The sequence below is a fragment of the Trachurus trachurus genome (genome assembly GCF_905171665.1).
Source record: "Trachurus trachurus genome assembly, chromosome: 6".
In the NCBI taxonomy this organism is placed as follows: domain Eukaryota; kingdom Metazoa; phylum Chordata; class Actinopteri; order Carangiformes; family Carangidae; genus Trachurus; species Trachurus trachurus.
In genome coordinates, this window is record NC_139897.1 from 14360044 (window position 1) to 14380072 (window position 20029).

General features: G+C 41.5%; 1 protein-coding gene across 1 annotated transcript; it reads right to left on the bottom strand.

The window, feature by feature from the left end:
- Nucleotides 1-1131: 1131 nt before the first annotated feature.
- rgma (repulsive guidance molecule BMP co-receptor a) lies at nt 1132-14204 on the bottom strand. The gene is made up of 4 exons (XM_083973760.1): nt 13651-14204; nt 9210-9325; nt 6565-7082; nt 1132-4199 (listed from the first exon to the last, which is right to left on the bottom strand). Exons 1-4 carry the CDS (start codon nt 13662-13664, stop codon nt 3495-3497), a joined length of 1353 nt encoding a protein of 450 aa, XP_083829886.1. The 5' UTR covers nt 13665-14204; the 3' UTR covers nt 1132-3494.
- Between the last annotated feature and the right edge of the window lie 5825 nt (nt 14205-20029).

A 20029-nucleotide genomic window follows, 5' to 3' on the forward strand; every position in this document is an offset into this window, starting at 1 on the left:
CCCAGCCTACACTTTATTAGGAACACCTGTGCACCACCTGCTTATTCATGCAAATGTCCAGTCAGCCAATCAGGTTGCAGCAGGAGAGCAGTAAAAGTCCTGCAGACACAGGTCAGCTGCTTCAGTTAATGTTCACATCAAACATCAGAATAGAGAAAAAAAACTGTGATCTCAAATGGGAGTTAAGCTGTGGCCTGATTATTGGTGCCAGACAGGCTGGTTTGGAGTATTTCTGAAACTCTCCGGGGAGTTTCATTCACACACGGCAATCTCTGGAGTTTACGCAGCCAGAAGCGCCGTGTTGCTGAGAGAGGTCAGAGAGGAACAGCCAGACTGGTTGGAGCTGACAGAAAAGCTACGTGAACTCACAACAACTCCTTACATCTGTGGTGAGTAGATCATCACAATACACCGAGGCTTGACACAGCATCTTTGTGTCACTGAGAGTGGACAGAGTAATGAATAAGGATGATCACTCAGACTACACCACCTAACCAACAGCTACAAAGTTAAATCTCTGGCACAGGTTAGTTGGCATGTGCAAATGTAGCTAAATGAAACCTCAACTCCATATGTATGAGGACTGAGCTGAAACTCATGAGGTTAAATGAAAAAGGCACATTCATCAAAATTGTAACTGTGTTATTTGTATATTATTTACAGAGCCAATTGCATTTTATTTTCAGAGGAAAAATCATTTGTTAGACACCAAATCTGTTTGTTTTTTTGTGTGAAACAGTACATTTTTAGTCACTCTTTCACATAAAAAAAATGCTGCAGAAATCACTGTATTCCAACACAGCCATAATATTCGTATCAATTACATATGAATTATCTTCTAATCTTTAACACTAGTTGATTTTACCTTCTTTTTACAAAGCTCTTAAATCCTACTTTCTACCACGAAGGTTTTGCCTCTTGTGTTTTTAACGTCTCCTCACGTTCATCTCACCGCCTCTACAGCAGGGGGCAGTCAAACACCAGGCTACACACAAATAATGGCAAGAAAACACACATGGTGATATTTCAAAAAAACACTCTCACACCAACAGCAAAGGAAACAGGAGGGCACCTCATTAACAAGACATTTTCTTTTATTCAATAAATAATTTACATTATAAACAGCTGGCATGTGGCACCACATTTGCTTTACATACAAACACAGTTTGATCTTTCTGGCATTTCCCATTCAGCTATTTTTTTAAATTCTTTTTTAACCATAACAAGCCTGACACTGAATTCCAAAACAAAATAAGAGCTAAATGAAAGAGAAAACATAAAGTGCTTTAAACTCAAAAACATGAACGCCCCAGAACACGCTCTACGTTCCCTACATTCTGGATAAGGCAGCTGCATTCAGGGTGTTTAACTTCATCTGCAATTAAGTCAGCAAAAACAACCAACATCTCTACAAAGTGAGTGTGCATGCTGTCTTTGTGTTCTGTTCTGTGGTGTTCATGTTTTTGCAAAAAAAAAAAAAATCCCTTTTCAAATAAAAAATAGGTTCACATTCACCAAAAGCATCTGATGTACAAAAAACTGGAGTGATAAATTCAAAACACAACTGGTAATATACAAATTTAAACTCACAAAACATATGTACAATCTCACATTACACATGTAGAACCATATACTGCAAAACTCACAATACAAATTACATCTATTAACACAAGATTCAACATTACAATCATTTGTTTGTATGTATTTTTTGTTGTTGTTGCTGTTAAACTACACCAATACATATTCCAAAAAGCAGTAGTAGGGCCTGCCAAATACTTCAGTGTAAAGGATAAATGACCGTCAAAAAACTGTGCCCGAGTAGTGAGAGTACCTACAGGGATGACTTACACATTAGCAGATGCTGTAACCGAGAGGCAAAGTTCAAATGGAAACCTCTCACGGTGTTGTCATGAAACCCATGAAAAGCAAAAAAATAAAATAAAAAAAATAAAAAAAGAGAGACCGCAAAAACAGAAACAAATGCTGCTTTTACAGTGTGTTACTGTAATTTTTCTGCGTACCGCAAAGTCGCCCACAAACACGAGTTATATACAATTACCCCCCTCCCCCCTTAATGTGAACTGTTTAAGACTGAGAAGATGAAAATTCAGTTGTTGAGGAAAAGTTGGCACAAGGGCTTTTTCTTTGGCAACAACTTAAGCCATGAAATCACGTCTACAGACATATGCTTATCATTTACTGGATAAGCCACAGCCAGGTCAGCGCACTGGTAGTCTATAAAATGCTAAGCTGACTAGAGAGGCGACGTCTTTACAGTTACCACTAACTATCTGCACCACTGTCAACGTTAAACGGAGAGTTAAAGTCACAAGACGCTCTCAGAGAGGTGTCATAGTTTGGATTAGTTGATATACATTGTGTAAACGCTGTGAGTGCCCTTAGCTAAGTTTGTTCTTTTGCATTTTCTTTTTTTTTAGCTACATTCACATTACAAACTTGAAATACAAAAAAAAAAAAAAAAAACACTGTCTGATCATCACGTTAGTTTAAACAATGGAGGGAGAAGCTGTACGACGCTGGGAATGATGTACAGATGAAAAGAGATTATTTTTATCATGTTCCCTTTTGGGATTTGCTACTTGGCTGACGGAGTCCGTTTGGACAGACTGCGGAGCGCCTCATTGTCCCTATTTCTGAAATTTTTTTGGGTGCAACAAAAAGACACGGGACGGATTTCTCCCATTGGAAGTTTGTTATCTCATTTCTGGGAACTCCTGCACCCACAAACACACAAAATTAACCACAGACGCTGAATTCTGCTCACATATTGTACTAATATACACACACACGCACACACACGCGCACACACACACACACACACACACACACACACACATATATAACCTAACAATATGACCCATTAATCTCCACAGCAGACAACTGGAGACGCTGCTCTGACATCCTTTTGGCTGAGTGCTTCCTCCACAAGGCTCAGGCTTTTCCAAAGCTGGAAACTAATCAAACATAGAGCTGCTTCTGGCCTTAGGTTAACAAAAGCCCCTGTCAGGTCCTCTCGCTTCGCCACATGAGCCACAGAGAGCTTCACTGGCTTGGCACCAATGAGGGGATCAGGGGAGGGGAGGATCAGCAAACTCCTCTTTCTGCAAAAGATCATCTTGTCCAGCTTCTCAGAGGCATGCAGCCTCGGTGAGAATGTGGGATTTAATCCCAGGTGGATATCCTGAGCTCTGGGGTAGGTGGGCTCTCTCACCGCTGCTCTGTTCAAAGACCAGTCATATGAAGCAGCTAAATACATGTGATGATAGGTGGGACTCCCCATGTCATTAGGCCGAAGTCAAGACATGACAATACAACTGAAATGAGATTTAGGGCTGGGATGACCCCGCTGGCGAGCCCCGGGCCTCCTCGCCTCGCAGAGCCAGAGCAGAGGAGAGGAGCCGGCGTACGACACAGCGATGGAACTCTAACACTCACTGACAGATACATCATGAGGACGTTGCTGTAGCGGGCAACTATAGATGAACAGTGCAGCACTCACTCCACAATAAGACAGCGAGGAGGTTGATGAGGAAGAGTGAGAGTAAATCTTTGCCCCTAAACGCTGCATTGCTCATTAAAGCGTCCTTTTCATAGATGTGGTATCTGTTGCTGTTTGAGTGGAGCATTTTTACATCCTCAAAGGCGTAGTAGGCTGCCATGGTGAAGTTAATGTCCCCAGAGGAGAGGAGATCAAACACGCAGGATTGAAAATACAGGTCCTCCACCGGGAGTCGCTCCTTGCACTTGGCCTTGGCCGACTGGTAGGTAAAACCGTGCGCTCCGGCGCCGCTCCTGCTCCTGGCCGCGCTCTGGGCCTCCGTAGCTCGAGCCTTGAAGTTCCTGAAGTCGATGCGCTGGTTGGCGGGACAGCCGTGGAGACACAGGTACAGGTCCTGGTTGTCGCCTTCCTCCACCGAGTTCACGACTTCCTCCGGCATCCGCACGGCGAAGGTCAGGTAGCGACCCACCTGTCGGACCACTATGGTGGTTCCGATGTACCTCGCCTGGATCTCCACATGCTGCCCGGGAACCTTCTCCACCACCCGCAGGGTGTTCGCTCCATGCCGATCTCCTCCGTTCTTGGAGCCATCTGCAAATGCAGCCGGCAGCTCGTCCGTCTCCGCGTGGTACATCTTCTGGTCCACACATTCTTGGAAATTCTTGAATATGATTGTCAGCTGTAGGATGAAAGACACAAGAAGAACTGTGAATGAGACGCTCTCTTTGACTAAAAGCTTCTTAGAAAAAGCACATAAGCATTTTCCAGTTCACATATAGAACCCTTGTAAAGTGCAGTAAATGGTTATAAGATTTTAAAAAAGGAAATAGCTTATACTTTTGCATTGAGAACAAGTTTGTGCAATATGTGCCATCTACCCCACTTAAGTGTCACATTTCAGCGTTGGCTCAACATGGGGGAGGCCAAGGTAAACGCCCTCAAAAAACATGAGTCTCGGCCATGTAAAATCAGGCCTCAGTTTGCAGACACAAAGACGATCCATTCATAGCGCTGAAAAACCTGCCTGTGAACCCCAGAACTATGCTCCAGGGAGTGGCGACGGGCCAGGACGGAGCGATATACTCTGCAGCTAATTAAGTGAGACTGGTCAGGACTCTACAAGCTTGGTTTCATCAGGACACCAATGAGCCATTGTCAAAGCAGCGATACCAGGACAGCCTAGGGACTCTGATGTCTGCTTGCTATGGACAGAGGACAGGGGGGAGTCCACACAAAACTATCTCAGCTTGACAAATTATCTGTTGCACCAGTTCTGTCTCGGTTCCCTTAACCCTCGGCTAACGTTTCCCACCTACATCAACTTCAGCCCTTTTCCCCCTGGGTTCAATTCTTGAGCTTTTAATGAAAACAAACAAAGGGAAATGCCTCTATTATTCCTCCATCAGAATGAAGATGGAAATAACCAGACAGTTCTATTTGCTGCACAGCAGAGAGCAATGTACCAACACAGAGCTCTGCAAATGCAGATATTTTACCAGAAGGGCTTTGTTTGCACAGGTGGCATTGGCTGCTGCCTTGTTTTCCCTTTGTCCAGAATCAAGATCTTAAAAAGGCTCTCTCATTTGTTTCCAAGAACAGCACTGTAAAAAATGCCATTACTTTAATAGCTAAAAAAAACATGAATGCTTAATAGAGCATCATTACGAAACCTTGATTACAGAAAATTATACTTTCTACAACTGTGATTGAGGACAAAGTCCTCTTATAACTCAGTTTAAATACTTCGGTCACAATACTCTATAAAGTGACTGAGGTACACAATCATTGCTGTCAAAACTTTGCCAGAAACTGGACCAATTCTATGTGAATTTGCCAACGACAAACACTCCTACTTCTTGGTTTTAAATTCTCATGAAAGCCCTTTTAAGCTGACCTGTACAAACTAACCAATATATCATTGAACAACATGTATGCACTGCTGATAAAGCTATGAAAAAAAGAAATCCCAGCTTATTAAGGAAATGGCTACAGTTGTGTGCCCGATACCACATTTCACTGTGCTCAGTATGTATATTCTAAGTAGGCCAAACATCAGCCTGAGCGGTGCACACTGAAAAGTGAAAATGGAGCCTGATGTTAACACTTGACGCAGCACTGCTGTTATAACACTAACACATCATTTATAAAGCTTATCAAGATCTCAACAATTGTGCTGGGCTGGGCTTCTTCGTCTGTCATTATGGAACTCATCCAAACACTAACCAGAGTCCACACTCTGACAGAAAACCATCCCCGCAGCAGCTCTCACCACCTCACCACATGAAAGCAGAGACTCACGTACACAAAAATACGAACGGCTTGATATTCTGCTGCATCACTGACATTTAAGGACCTGAAGCTGACAGAACAGGGTTGTGATCATATAAAAATGGACAATGTAAAATCAGTACAGGTTAAACACCTAACAACTAAAAGATTATTGTCATTACAGATTAATTTGTGTCTTCTTTATCGATGGTTTAGCCTTGTAAATGTCAGAAAACAGACTGCTGCCCCTTTTGTTTTTTTTGCTCATCAACGGTCAATGATACTATTAGAAAGTGATATAAAACAAAACAAACAATCATATCTGGACTAGCTAGAACTAGTCAATTTAAGGTGAATGATTAATCAGATATTGCAATGGTTGTAGAATACTGGTTTCTTGAATCCAGCCAATCAACTGATTAGTAGATCAATAGAGAATGTATTTGAATCTTTTTAAATAATAGTTTGAGTCCTTGTCCAAGTAAAAAGGCCAAAAAATGTCAGTTCCAGCTTTGCTGTTTTCTGTGATGATGAATTGAATATTATTAGAATTTTGCAATGTTAGTCAGACAAAACACGGTGTCTGAAAATGTCACCAAGTACAGTTGATCATTTCCCCTTATTTCCAGAAAAAAAACCCATGTGGTTGGTTAATGAAGAAAATCAGTGCATAGCCCTAAATTACTTATGATAGAATTGATTGATTTACAAAATGCACAAAACCCCACAATGCACCACAGAAATATGCACAGAGGATGAAGAGAAAAGACCCCTACCTTGCTCGTGGCGGTGGCCAAAGCCCCCGGAACCACAGGAGTGTTGGTCACCTGGACAGACAGGTATTTGTTGTGGATGAGCGGCCAGGCTCCTTCCACCTTACACGTCTGGAAGTCGTCTCCAAAGGTTCGGAGGTGCGGGTCTCCAAAGAAGCCACAGTGGGTGTAGTTGGGTGGCGATGTGTTGCGTGGAAGGCTGCGCTCATAGTGGCACACTTCCGGCGCATCGGAGCGCTCCTGGCTGTCAGGCGGGATCGGAGGGGGTGGAGGAGGAAGTGGGGTCCGGGCATGTGGTTGAGACGTCGGCCCCTCCTTGGAGCAGTTATGTTGGGTCATTAGATCCTCTATGCCATGCTGGGCCGAGTGGTACGCCAAGTCTCCCCTGCAGGTACGTGCAGTCCGGCGTACACAGCTGTTGTACGCTCGCAGCGCCGTGCAAAACTCCTCCTCCGGTCCAGAGTTCGAGGTGGAGGCCCAAAATTCGGAGTTACACTTGAGGATCTTGCACTGCAGACTCACTGTCAAGGAGGAACAAGATTACATTAGGAACAAAAGAATGAAACCAGAGGCTGCCCTGATGCCTACAAGTCCACAGATTAAGATATAAATACACTTTGGCTGTAACTGATGATGGATGGTGAATAATTAGGAACAAACTAATCATAAAATGACCAATGGATTCTTTAACTGATTGGGAAAGCCAACTAATCAAACAGCCATTGTTGTCTCTCTGCAGTGGGAACTCCTGCAGTGTCAGATCATCTTTCTTTTCTTGCAGTTTTACTTTCAACTACACAAATTATAGTATGACAATAACCGTTATCTTCTTCCTGCATACTTTGTTTTGTCAATTATCTAGTTATTATTATCTAAATCTCTTCAATACAATACTAGGAAAAAAGGAAAAGAAATGTTGCCAGTGTGTAGTAGTAGTAGTAGTATGATTTTTTTTCTTCAAATAACACATTCTTGTACTACTCTATACATTTCACCATGTAACATTATCTTTTAGTTGTAAGTGAGCAGGTCTGAACCTCCTCAGGTCAACCTGGATAGTATGTGTAGGCCTATAGGCTACTTCCCTCTCACACCCAGTGGCTTTTGGTTTGTGTACAAGTAAATACACCATTTGGGATCCTAATCTCCACCTTTAATGATAATAATCGCCGCTCGACGGTAGATTGTTGTCTCCAGGTTTAGTGCCACATCCGGCTAACTCTTTACACAATTGTTCTTCAAATACTTCCCAGGATGCCCGGTTGCGACACTGTGTTTGACTAGCATTACCTTCGACTAATAGACCATTTATTTGAATGGGCTGTGAGAAGTTCCTCCAAGCTTGTCTAGGTGGGGGGAGGCCAACTCAACACCTTGAAGTCACACTTTAAACAATATCCTTTCCCAAAGCTTCACCGCAGCTCTCACCAACCCCCCACACCGCCTCTCCATTCACCACCCATTTGATAGATGGCAATAAACTAATCTTGATCTCGACTATCAGTGCATTATCACCTTGTTGTTTGACGGTAAGTGACTTAAGAGGAAAACTGATAAGGGTTTGGCAAACGTGCAAAGTGAGTTGAATGAGGTGTCTCCACTGCAAAAAGTGACCCACTGCACTCGTTGTTGTCAAATTACAAGCATATTAAGTCAATTTACCCACAACAATGTGGGTTTCTAATATAATATTACAATACCACAACAGTGCTGCTACAATGAACTGGAATTATTCTTACAGGCTATTGAAAAAAAAAAACCCTTCTCAAACACAGCAGTAGCTATTTGTGGTCTTGAAAGCCATCTCAACAGGCACATTCACAACCACCACAATCTTTACAAAGATAAGTATATTTTACGTTTCACTGGCAATACTTTAAACATCTAAAACAGCAATTTCTCACATGAGAAAACTACAGGATGGAATAAAACTGTTACTTTCAAGCAGCTAATGTGAAATACTGAGCCATGCCCCATCCCCCAAACATAACAAGGGCTTAGGGAGCTGCTGCAGCACCAAGAAGAAGGAGAAGGAGAAGAAGACCTCTGTGGGGTTTTCTTTCTCTAATAAAATTAAACCAAGAACAGCAAACGCTGTCTAAAACTACTGAAATAAGTCACATTTTGCACTGTAATGCTTAGCGTGTTCACTTTTAAGTTAATGTTGTCATATTTTCCAAATCCCCCAGCTTTTCCACACGGTCTGCACGTAAGCACGTTGCCTTATAAACTCTGTAATCTAATACTTTTTTTTTTTTTTTTGCATCGAGTTTGGCGAGATTTCAACCATTACATTGACTAATTATGAACATATAGTTAAATCTAGAGTAATTTAACGTGTTAAACGAACACGGTGTCGTTTTCGATACAGCAAATAACTAAGTGAAGTTATTTAAAAAAAAAGACGTAATTAGCACTTGGACCTGGCAACCCTCCTGCCCAGTGTGAATAATTAGTAAAGTCGTTGCTAGTTAGCTTAAATCCAGTAACTTCTAGAAAGTCGTAACGATTTACAAAGCTCAACAACCCGCAGTGCGTGAACCAGCGTGTAACAATGTGAAAAGTTAAGTTACCTCCATGTCGGCGATGTGACTTTAACCTGAAGTTGTAAGTTAGGCTAACGTTAGTAGAGAAAAGTTGTTTCTTACCGGAGGGGAAGAGTGAGAGAAACACAACGAGGACTCTGCACACTTCAAGCGCCGAGGGTCTTCCGCTTTTCCCCATAACCATCCATCCAGCTCGGGGTCGCACTTCACTCCTCTCCCTGGTCAAACCGCGTGAAGGAAAGACACAGGAGAAGAGTTAGAGCCGCCAAGTCCAGCAGGTCGAGAAACCCCAATAAAAGTCCATAAAAGAAGCCTGTCCCGTCCTCTCATCACTACCAGGTAAGAAGTTATTACTTTGTTTTGTTTTTGTTTGGTTGCTCTCTTCGCTGTGAGAGTTGAGTGAGTGCGGGGCAGACGGCTGAAAGCAGCCAGGCAGCCTATCTTCCTTTTAGGGAGTGACTGTCGAGAAGGTGCAGCCTCTGTGGGCCAAGCGGACAGACACACGGAACCAATCACGGCCGCTTGTTGTGCCCTCAACCCCCCTCTCCCACGTTTCAAGTTACATCTCAATGTGCAGACTTGTTCGTTCGTCGACGACCCGAGTCTTCACGACCCACAAAGTGTCGATGCACAGCGCCATTTAAGAGAAGTTTGATTTGCTGCTGCTACAATCACAACAATAAGCTGACTGTGGAGGGGAGGAGAGGAGAGCCTGGAGAAGGAAAACACTGTCCTCCCTCCACAGAGCACTTGCGTGTGGGGATTAACACAGAGCAAAGAAGAAGAAAACAACCAGCATTGAAAACAAATATCACTTTTATTCTCTGAGACATATCAATTACCAACTTTTCTTTTCCTTGCCATGTTTAAATCCACAATGGCATATTAACATGGGCCTAAAATGGTGGCTACAAGCCTAGTTAACCTCCCCAACCCCACAGTCCTGCTTCTGCTGCCAGGTCAAACTGTTGCTTTGCAGCCAAACATTGTTCAAATCCACATCATTTATATTCGAACGCAAGTCCAACCTCCAAATCTTCCAAAGATACCAAATATTTCAGGGCGAATGTTGGATAACTGCTGATAAAATGATCATCAAGTTTCCATTTGATGAAATGGTGCCGCCATAAAAGGTCTTGGGTGTCTTGGGTTTGAATACTTCACCCATGCAGCATAAATGAAGGGTAGGACAAGCTCATACAACCTATAGTCTGTCTAACTGTCTAAAGTATTATAAACCCAAAGTCCTCATTTAACATGGTGGAACAAGCTGACATTTATGCTTGACAAGTGATTGAAACAAATTCCACAACTAGTTGTTCATAAATGTTCTGCTGATTCAATAATTGAATATTGACTGTCTCGGTATGCAGCTAGCTACAGTCAGATGACTTGGGCGGAGTAATAAAAGGGGAGAACTGTATTTTAAAAGCTTATAATGTAGCCTAATTCAATGCCCAAAACAATCTTCTACTATATGATGAAACATATACTTGTGACACCTACATTTCAGACAGAAACAATGTCATAGCATTGGTAGCCTACTAGAAATATTGACAATGATGTCCATATTCCCCTAAGCTCTCCCCCACCTCCATGCTAAATGTTTCACTAGACACAGTCACATTAAACAGTTTTTGTTCTTTGAAGTATTCAAATATATTTCCTCTAAATGTAGGCAAGTCTCTGCCCATGATGGCCCTATGCTGTTTAAAAGACACAATTTAAAGATATTAGGTTCAAAAAATCTATCAGAATAAGCTTTGAAGTATACTATTATGTGTGGTTTGCTCGTAATCATGCGATGTCAACTCATCCTCCTCTGGTGCAAAATGAGCAACATTATCAGACAGATCTTAAAATATGTGATTGTGCTGAACCCTACTGTTCACGAAGTAACCCAAGTCGAAACCACAAGCTGACAGGTTAACACAACTACATCGAGAAAAAGATGTGCATAAGTATGTTTCTTTGATAATACCAGTTTACTAGAGTTAAACCCAGAATTTAAAAAGAGGATTTAAAAAAAAAAAAAATCTTGCCAAGAATGATTTGAATACATTTCCACCACTACTCAGAGAAGCAGTCGGTGATCCCTTCATATAAAACCCATAATACCTCCTCCCCTCATTTGAAAGCCTTTCAGTTGTACAAATGACATATTACTGGTGTCTTTTGCTGCCATTTAAACCAAAATACTACCAGACAGAAGGCTGCGTACTCAGGTTGAGGCTGGCTGTACAGTAGTTTTCCATAGAGCCGTGAATGTCTTTGTGATTGCTGTCTCTCTCGTGGATGATGGATATGTTCGTGTACAATGAGGTCTGAGCTTACGCATGTTTTCAACAAGGGTGGCCCTGTGCAGACTGATTTCCAGCCTCACTATACCAGGCACTCATATATGAACTGAATGACTGCGGCTGAAAGGTATAAGCCGCTCTGTGATATATAACGTGTGGAACATTTTGCCTTTTAGCGGTGACAGTGTGGACGTAGGGGTAAAGTCAGGAATTAAAATGTCATCAAAGCACTTTGAAGGCTTTGATGTAGATATACCTCAAGTATGTGACTGATTCAAATATTGGCTGGACTGTTGGCAGATAAAACAAAGAATGAATGTCTCTGTAAGTCCGCTCTGAATAAAACATGTTGCACGTAGGTTGGAGATCAAACGTGTTCACCTGTTGCAGTGCCTTTCGTCTTTTCACATCATGGCTTTCCCCCGTCTCAAGACAGTCGACTAATTGGCTTAAAGCGTTTGTTCGGCCAAGAAGATTTTTGTCATTTGTCAATTTTATGGTGTTTTTATGAGAATTATGCTCATGATTATGTGCCATGATGTTAACATCTATTATAATAGTCACACCAAATCTTTGGTCCTCAATAGGCACTAGATGTTTATGCTTGAATGATACAAATGATTTCATTGTTCATATATCAGTTGATTATGGATTATTATCTTACCAGCCCAGCATTAATTTCTTCAGGACAGCCGTGCTTATTCATCATTCTGCTCAGAAATATCAAATTATTCTAATTAGTGTTTACATGATTAGTCCATCAATAGTTGATCAACGCAAAGCTGGTCAGCAGCCATTTGGATAAACAATTAAATCAGTTGAGTCATTTATCAAGCATAAATGTGTCTGTTTCCAGCCTCTTCAATGCAAGGACTCATTGTCTGTCTCAGCTCTATATCACTGCAAACTGACTGCCTTTGGTTTTGCGCTGTCTGTTGGATAGGAAGAGTCTAGTCTTTTTAACATGCTGCTTTTTGCTGTGATAAATTGTAACAGACAGCTCTGGTTTACTGTTCTGTTTTATGACATTTTATAACCTATAGCCTACCTGATTAGTGAAAATAATCACGACCCTTAGTGGGGTACACCATTATAAGTAACACACCATTTGGACTACACACCCAACCCAGACTATTGGCTGTAGGACCAGGCCTTATTAGCCTAGATGACAACCCATAGTAGGCTATTAGTGCCTGACAAATTGTTTGGTTTTACCTGTGATTCCACATGACCATGTACTGACATGACAGCCTATTTATGGGAATGAGAAAATATTTGCATAGAAACAGTGTATGGAGACATAAGGCAGACCTGTGCCCCACATGCTGTAACAAGTAAAGGTGACATATAATGATAGAACAATAAAACGTGTCCATAAAACCAGTAGTAGCTATACTGTAATCCATGCTGAGCCGCTTTAAATCTCTGCTATCACCTGTCAAACCTGTATCAAACGGATTACAACGGCCATGACTTTGACATTTTGATACGGTAGCCTATCATACAAGTAATATACTGGCGAAGTGTCACATCTCTTCTTTTCTTTTGCGCAGTGTTTAACTGTGTGCAATAGCCCACATTTCTCTGTGGACCTGTCTGTGACAGTCTCAGCGGAATCATCCTCCGTTTTCCAACAGATGGCGCTTGTTATGGCTCTCTGATATGAAACCTCAAATCATGACACAAACTCACATGGCATTACGAGGACAACCAAACCTGTCATTAAATGTGAGCTCCACGGACAGCTCGGTTATTGCTCTAATTGCAGCTGTCATGCAATCAGGATTTAAAAGGTGAAAATGTGCAGCCATGGGGCGCGTTTGTTCTGTCTGCGCTGCTGTGGAGAATAAGATCCTCCTGATTCTCAGTCATAAAAGTAACCTCAGCGGTGTTCTTGAGAATAAATCAATCAATTAGGACTATAGGATATATAGCCTAAAACAACTCTGCATGGGTGATATTTCAGAGGCAAACGAACGCAGTTTTTTTCTTCTTCAAATGACCAATTGCGTTTATAATTTCTAGTTTCTTGTGTGACAACCAGAGAACAGATCAAGTTCTCAGCAGAGATCCAGCTCTCCTCATGGTTGACAAATAGACATTTTCTTTTAGTTTGACAACCCAGCAATCGCAGAAAAAAAGCTGACTGTGTAAAATGAAAGCAGATAACAGTGGTTAAAATTCAAAAATAGCCAATGTCTCGGATAAAAAAAAAAAAAAAAAACCGAGACAAACCAACCAACCTTGGCGACTGCATGGGCTCTCCGCGACTCTGGAGTCCTGCAGGAACCCGGAGGACAGCGAACAGGAGCGAGAGGAAGCAGACTCCAAAAAAATAAATAAATAAATAAAATCTCCCACTTGAAAAAAAAAAAAAATCCGTCCCGTGTGTCACAGTAATCCGAAATCAAACGCACTCAGTGTTTTTCTGAGTGTGAAATCCGCCAATGTGTACATGATGTCCAGCGATCAGCTTCCCCCAAGTCTGCTCTGCAGTGAAACCAAAGTGCTGCTTCTCTCTCCCTCTCTCTCTCTTTCTCTTTCTCGCTCTCTTTTAGTTGGGATTCATTTAAAACAGCCACTTCTCTCGCACCCCGGTGGACTCAGATCTCTCCAGCCATTGCTTCTTCTAACTCATTTGCCTATCAGTCGATCGGAAAGCAGACATTATGATAAATTAAGTCCAGTAATTGCCCTCATCCGCACGGTGAATCCAAATTGTTAGTTATGGTCGACGTCGGGGAGAAAAAGCCCTGAGGGCAAAACTGCTGCTGCTGCTGCTGCGTATACGGCCTGATCCGCTGTCTGGATGTTGTGAAATGGCTAGTTAGAAAGTGTGAGAGAGACAATGATCGGCTCTGCATGACGCCGCTGGGAGCCCCCAAGTCTCAGCTGTGAAGCCCCATCATCTCTGAGAGTTTTCTCTCAGAGGGAGCAGGAGTCTGAGTTGGTGTACTGTAGCTGCACTGAAAAACAAACCTGATTAAATGTGTTTCTTTAATCAATGGCAAGTGAGAATGAACATTTGTTTTCTATAGCAATGCTTTAACTTGTTATTACAGATAGCTAAGGAGAGGCACTGATTTTTATTTTGATTCTGCACATTTGACCACAGTTTTAAGATAAAATTGCTGCTCATTGCTCTACTAATTTCTGACACTGATTGCTACCTGTCACTGTCAGATCTATACCGTCGTCAGATAACCTTTAGCAGTCCCTCATCTTTGCAAATCACAGGTTTGGATGAAGACAAATCCATAATAATCAGGATTTAATGGAGGATCAGATGGACAAACACTTTGCAGCAGGAGGGAGGGGGCAGGGTACGCTCAAAGGCAAGAGTGGGTTTGCTGGGAGGCTGCACCTGTGTTTTAGGATCAGACTGCATGCAGGAAAATACCACCACCCCTCTTCCTCTCCAGCTTTTTCAAGCCTGCACTCCACAACATAACTGGTTCTCTCTGCTCCAGTTTCCCGCTGATCTGGAAAATCCAACACACCAGGGAAGGCAGAGACTTGCATTATCTGACTGAAGCAGCCTGGTTTTAGTGTTCTTACTCTCTTGACAGGCCAACAGAAATGCAGAGCCGATAGTGAAACCCGTCCTAGCGAGCCTGTGATTTCCACCTTTCCGTTAACACTACCGCAGTAGATGTTATTTTCATGCAGCTACACCAAACAGAGCTGTCACATTACATCATCCCTTTGTGCATCCAGCAAGAAACTGACCCCTGTAATCCACTCGTTTACTATCACAGCTCTGACCTGCCCTCTCCAGATGGCCACTGAGAGGCAGCATATTTTACATTGATGTAACAGAGGAACATGAAAGAGTGACACCCCAGTGTGAAAAGAATGGTTTTTAGAGGTTGGCGGACGCAGGCCCCATCTCAAACACAGCTGGTGTAGACGCTGCCTCGCTCAAGTATTATGGAGAGTTAACACATCTGATCTGCTTTACATATCACTGGATTGATAAAACGCTTTGATTTTTTTTTTTTTTTTTTTACTGGCGTCGCAGTTCAGTTTCTGCTTCATTTTACTGAACAAATCAGTAACAGTCAGCCATGTAACTATTACAGCAACAAATGAAAGGAACAGTCGGTAATGGCAGCCCTTGGCGCGCTCTATGATTTCCTCTAGTAGCCTGTGATTTAGTCCATGATAAGAATCTGTGAAGCTCAGGCTGCTTCAGCAAATAAAATCCAAAAATATACAGACAGAAAAACAGCTTGCAATACAGAAGAAGATATACAGAAAAACAGATTGATTTACTCACACTATTGTGACATAGAGTTACAGTGAACTGCTGGAAGACTTCTGCCACATGATTAATTGTGACTCACATACCGTACATTCAACCGATTCAGAGGAGTCATTGAAATGATTTCTTCATATCATCACATGCTCTACACCCTCTCTATAGGAGCAGAAGTTCACTGCTGTCTTTAAGTTAAAACTCCACCATGATTCCAGCTACATGAGCTCAGTTTCAATAACCTGTTTGTTTTTATTCTCAGTCAAAGCTTTTAAAATGAGATAAATTCAGGTTTGTGTGCAACGAAAACTGTGATTATGACATTTGTTCTGGACACATAAAGATTCTTAATCCTTAAGTTGTTCTCAATTATTGACCACATGTCAGGAATGGACGGTATTATGAAAGAGGTGGAGCAGGAAACTAGTCAGCGATTGCAGTATTTCTGAGTCAGAGACGGATTAGTAAACATCATATGCTGCTGCTGACCTTCCCATTGCCTCTTGAACTCTTGCAGCATAACAATTAGCCCGTCGCAGAGGATTTTGCCTCTTACTATATCTGAGGTGTCACACTTCATTGTGTTTGGATGCATTCAAAAAAGATTTGACGGGGCAGTTTTCTCTTGTGATCTTAGAAAAAGATTTGTCTATTCCTCTGCAAACTGCACTCTGTGTTGTTCTTTACCGTGTATCATATTTTCAGAGCAAGAATATGAAACAATTCCCATTTGATCTTTTCAATTGCTGGAATTTTCTTTGCCTTATGTTTTAGACTTTAGGTTGGACAAAAGCAGGGCAGGAACATTTCAATATTTCCTGGCCGTTATATCAAACAGTGGTTGCATTAATGAAGAGCATAATTGTTAATTGCAGTGCTAATCTGAAATAACACGACATTTGAAATTAATTAAATTCACTCAAAAATATCCCCTTAAAGCTAACTGGTTTTAGAGGGATGTTTCAGATTTGTCAGATACCTGCACTTTGATTTTATAAATATATAATCCATATAGATTCATGAGGCTTATTGCGGTGTATGGCAATATACATAATGCTTTCATAATCCATAACACAACATGGCTGGTGTACCGCTTTCAGTATGATTTATTAGAGACATGGTTCTGCTTTGTTGACTAGAAACAGGATGGCACTGACTACCAGCTCTAACAAATGCTAATGGCTATCTGCTTCTTTCATGAGACAGCCCTCTTATTATACTCAACATACTTTGTAAGACCTGGGAAGTAATGTCCATGTAAGACGCACATATGCACATCCTGCAGTGCGGACTATTGTGTTGCTAATATGGCGTCCTGACCTGAAATACATCTCACAGACTTAAATGGACGCATCTTATGTGTCTCAAGAGCATTGTTTAGTGTGAAAATTGAACGTGCACTGCTACTGCCAAAGGTTTCCCTATTAGCCGAGATAAATGGTACACATATAACCATTAAGGGTCCCCTGATATTCACCGAACATACACAGGCAGGATTTGTGTTTCATGTACTTGATTGGCATTTAAAAAGACTGGGAGGTGCATTCAGGAGCCTTGTCATTGTAAGGTGTGAGTGTGAATTCAAGAAATTCTATTAAGAAGTGATATGTGGGGCTCAGACGCTGTGTGGAATTACTGCCACAGTCAGTAGCAATATGAATGCAGGAAGCTTGCAAATTGGCCTGTTGGTGCACACAGAGGACTGGGCTTGAATGTGTAAACCCTCATTACAGAATCTCCTTTCTCATTTTAAGCAGAGAAGGTGAGTTTCTTCTTCTCCTGCTTTTTTATTTCTCTTTCTTTTTTTCAAAAGCCAGCCACTGAAATCCAGTGAGAATTATGCACACTGTTTAATTCCAGACATGGACCAAACTAGACAGAGTGTGTACAGACTGCAAGACAAATAATTAGCTTTGCTGCTAAACAGAAATTGATCTCATATAGGACATAACACATCAAGCCACATTTAAGGAAGCAACACTGGTGAATAAATAACTGTCTTAGACCATGAATGATCATTACAATTTTGCACCTGACAGGGTTTAAGAAAAATGTTGGTGATCAGCCATGACTCCATTAGCATGCAAGATGCCATAAATGCACGAGGAAAAAAAAAAAACAGAGGCTTATCTCAGTAAAACAGCTGCCTTTTTAATTTCCTGCCTCTGAAATTCTGCACAAAAAGTAGAGGACTATCTAAATATTCATTTTGAGAGTATAGAATTAGATAAGGTTCAACTCCACAATGCGTAAAATGCCTTTTTGGCAATTTAATTTCTAGTGCTAATTCACAACTAATCACACTGGAATAATGAAAACATTCAACAACAACAACAACAACATCATGCATATGTGTCATTAAACAATTAATGCATTTTTGTCTTGCATTTTGTACAAACAATAGAAAAGGTTAGGTGGCCCAATTTCCATTTTGAATAAACTGAAATTAGAATTATAAAACTGAATCACGTTTATTTTTAGGACTGTGGATTATTGTAATAAACTAACACTCATTATATTCTTCACCATCACCACTGTATTAGCAGTGCTCAGTTTAGTGTGCTTTTGGCAGAAACACAGTATCTCTGTGTTGCAGACATACACCACAAGACAACTCTTTTGAAAAGCTTCCTATCAATTGCAGTGTTTCCCCCAAATCAAAACCCGTCCAACCTTGAACTGTGTAAATGCAGACTGATGATAACACACAAGCACAGAAAGAATGCAGGCTAGTTGATTCACAGTCTTTGTCGTACTATTTGTTTGTATGTGTATTTAAAGGTGAATGCTGCCAGTCTCTGGGTTGCTGGAAAAAGCCGGTATGATATTCTTCACAGCCCCTTTCATGCCTTGGCTTCTATCTGCTCGGTTGTTGAACTTTACTGGTGTCCTGCAGTGTTGTCCTGTATGCACAGCTGCAGGGGCTACATCCTGCCCTTCCTTTTGTCCCATCTTGTCACAATAGCCACAGCAAAAAAGCTCAAGTTTTTGCAGGTGCAAACAAATTATTGGCAGCCTAAAATATCTTTGCAGCTTGCATGCACTGGCAGTTGGGGAGAAACAGGAATCCCACATTCGTTCTCCGGCTACATAGGGAATTTGGTGCATGTTGTTCTCTTCCAAGCAAACATTTATATGTTTATCATATGAATCAAGCCACCTTCTGCTTGTTGAAAACATCACAAGGCTAAATCCAATGAGATGCGATCTAGAATTGATCCCTAACCAGTAAATGGCCAGTAAATCCTCAGCATTACTCGCATGGCTCACAAGTTTTTTTCATGGTTCACCTTTAACCCCAGTTTCTTCTAGCTCTCTCTCTGTCTTTATTACTTTGACCACACACTTTGGCTTTTACGTTCTCTCTCTCAGCCAAGCAAGCTGCTCATACAAATAACACATCTTGCTTCGTTTGACATTTTAAAAGCACTAGTTCCTTTTAAATTTTCACCATGTCCAGCAAATATGGCCACGATATCTGTGTAGCATAGTGAATTTTATTTGCTATTCGATTTTGGCAGCCCTATGCTAGTTTGAAACTATTATCATTGGTTAGTTGCTCAATACAATTTTAGGCCAATCCATCCAAGAGCATAATTTTATCCTCAGCCAGCTGGAGGCGGGGACATTTGCAATTCTAGGGCCTTGAAAAGGATAATTTCGATTCTGAAATATTTATTGTCTCCTTAAAACTGTTGAAGAGTGGAATTTAGTGGTGGCTGAAAGAGCTCATTAATTTGAAACCCATTAAGATGTATGCTGTCTCCTTGTCAGGCCAAATGAGGAGCCGTATTCCCATTTAGATGCTCCCAAACATTTGAAAATGTTTCTCATATTGTCAGTGAAGACAGCAGGGCCACAGCCACATGTGTCATCCACGTTCATATCCCTGTGTTCAGCCTTGTAGTCCACTCCATCTTTGTGATGTCTGCTGTGGTTCATTAATGAGCTGTGGAAATGTCAGCGCTTTGGGTTCAGATTAATTGAAGAGCCCGTGGACGTCTAATTACAGGAAAAAGACTTGCTGATATTCCCAGTCCTCTGAGACAGCAGACCTTTCCCCCGGGCTAAATGATGCTGTTATTGATCGTTATATGTAAAACGATACTGTAATTTCTCTGTCTCGACTGTTGCAATAGAAGCAGGTTAATTGGATCAGACCTTAAAAAGGAAAAAAAAAGAGAGAAAAACATTGGTGCTGAACAAGCTATAAAGGTTTGATCATGTCTTTGCTTCAGGATTGTGATTAATATGCAAAGAGGCTAATTAACAGTAAGTTGAATGGGTGTGGCCCTGCAGCTCACAAAGTCAGTCCTGCAGCAGAGAGGAGACGGTGTCTGGTGTTTGGTCAGGTGTTTGCTGAG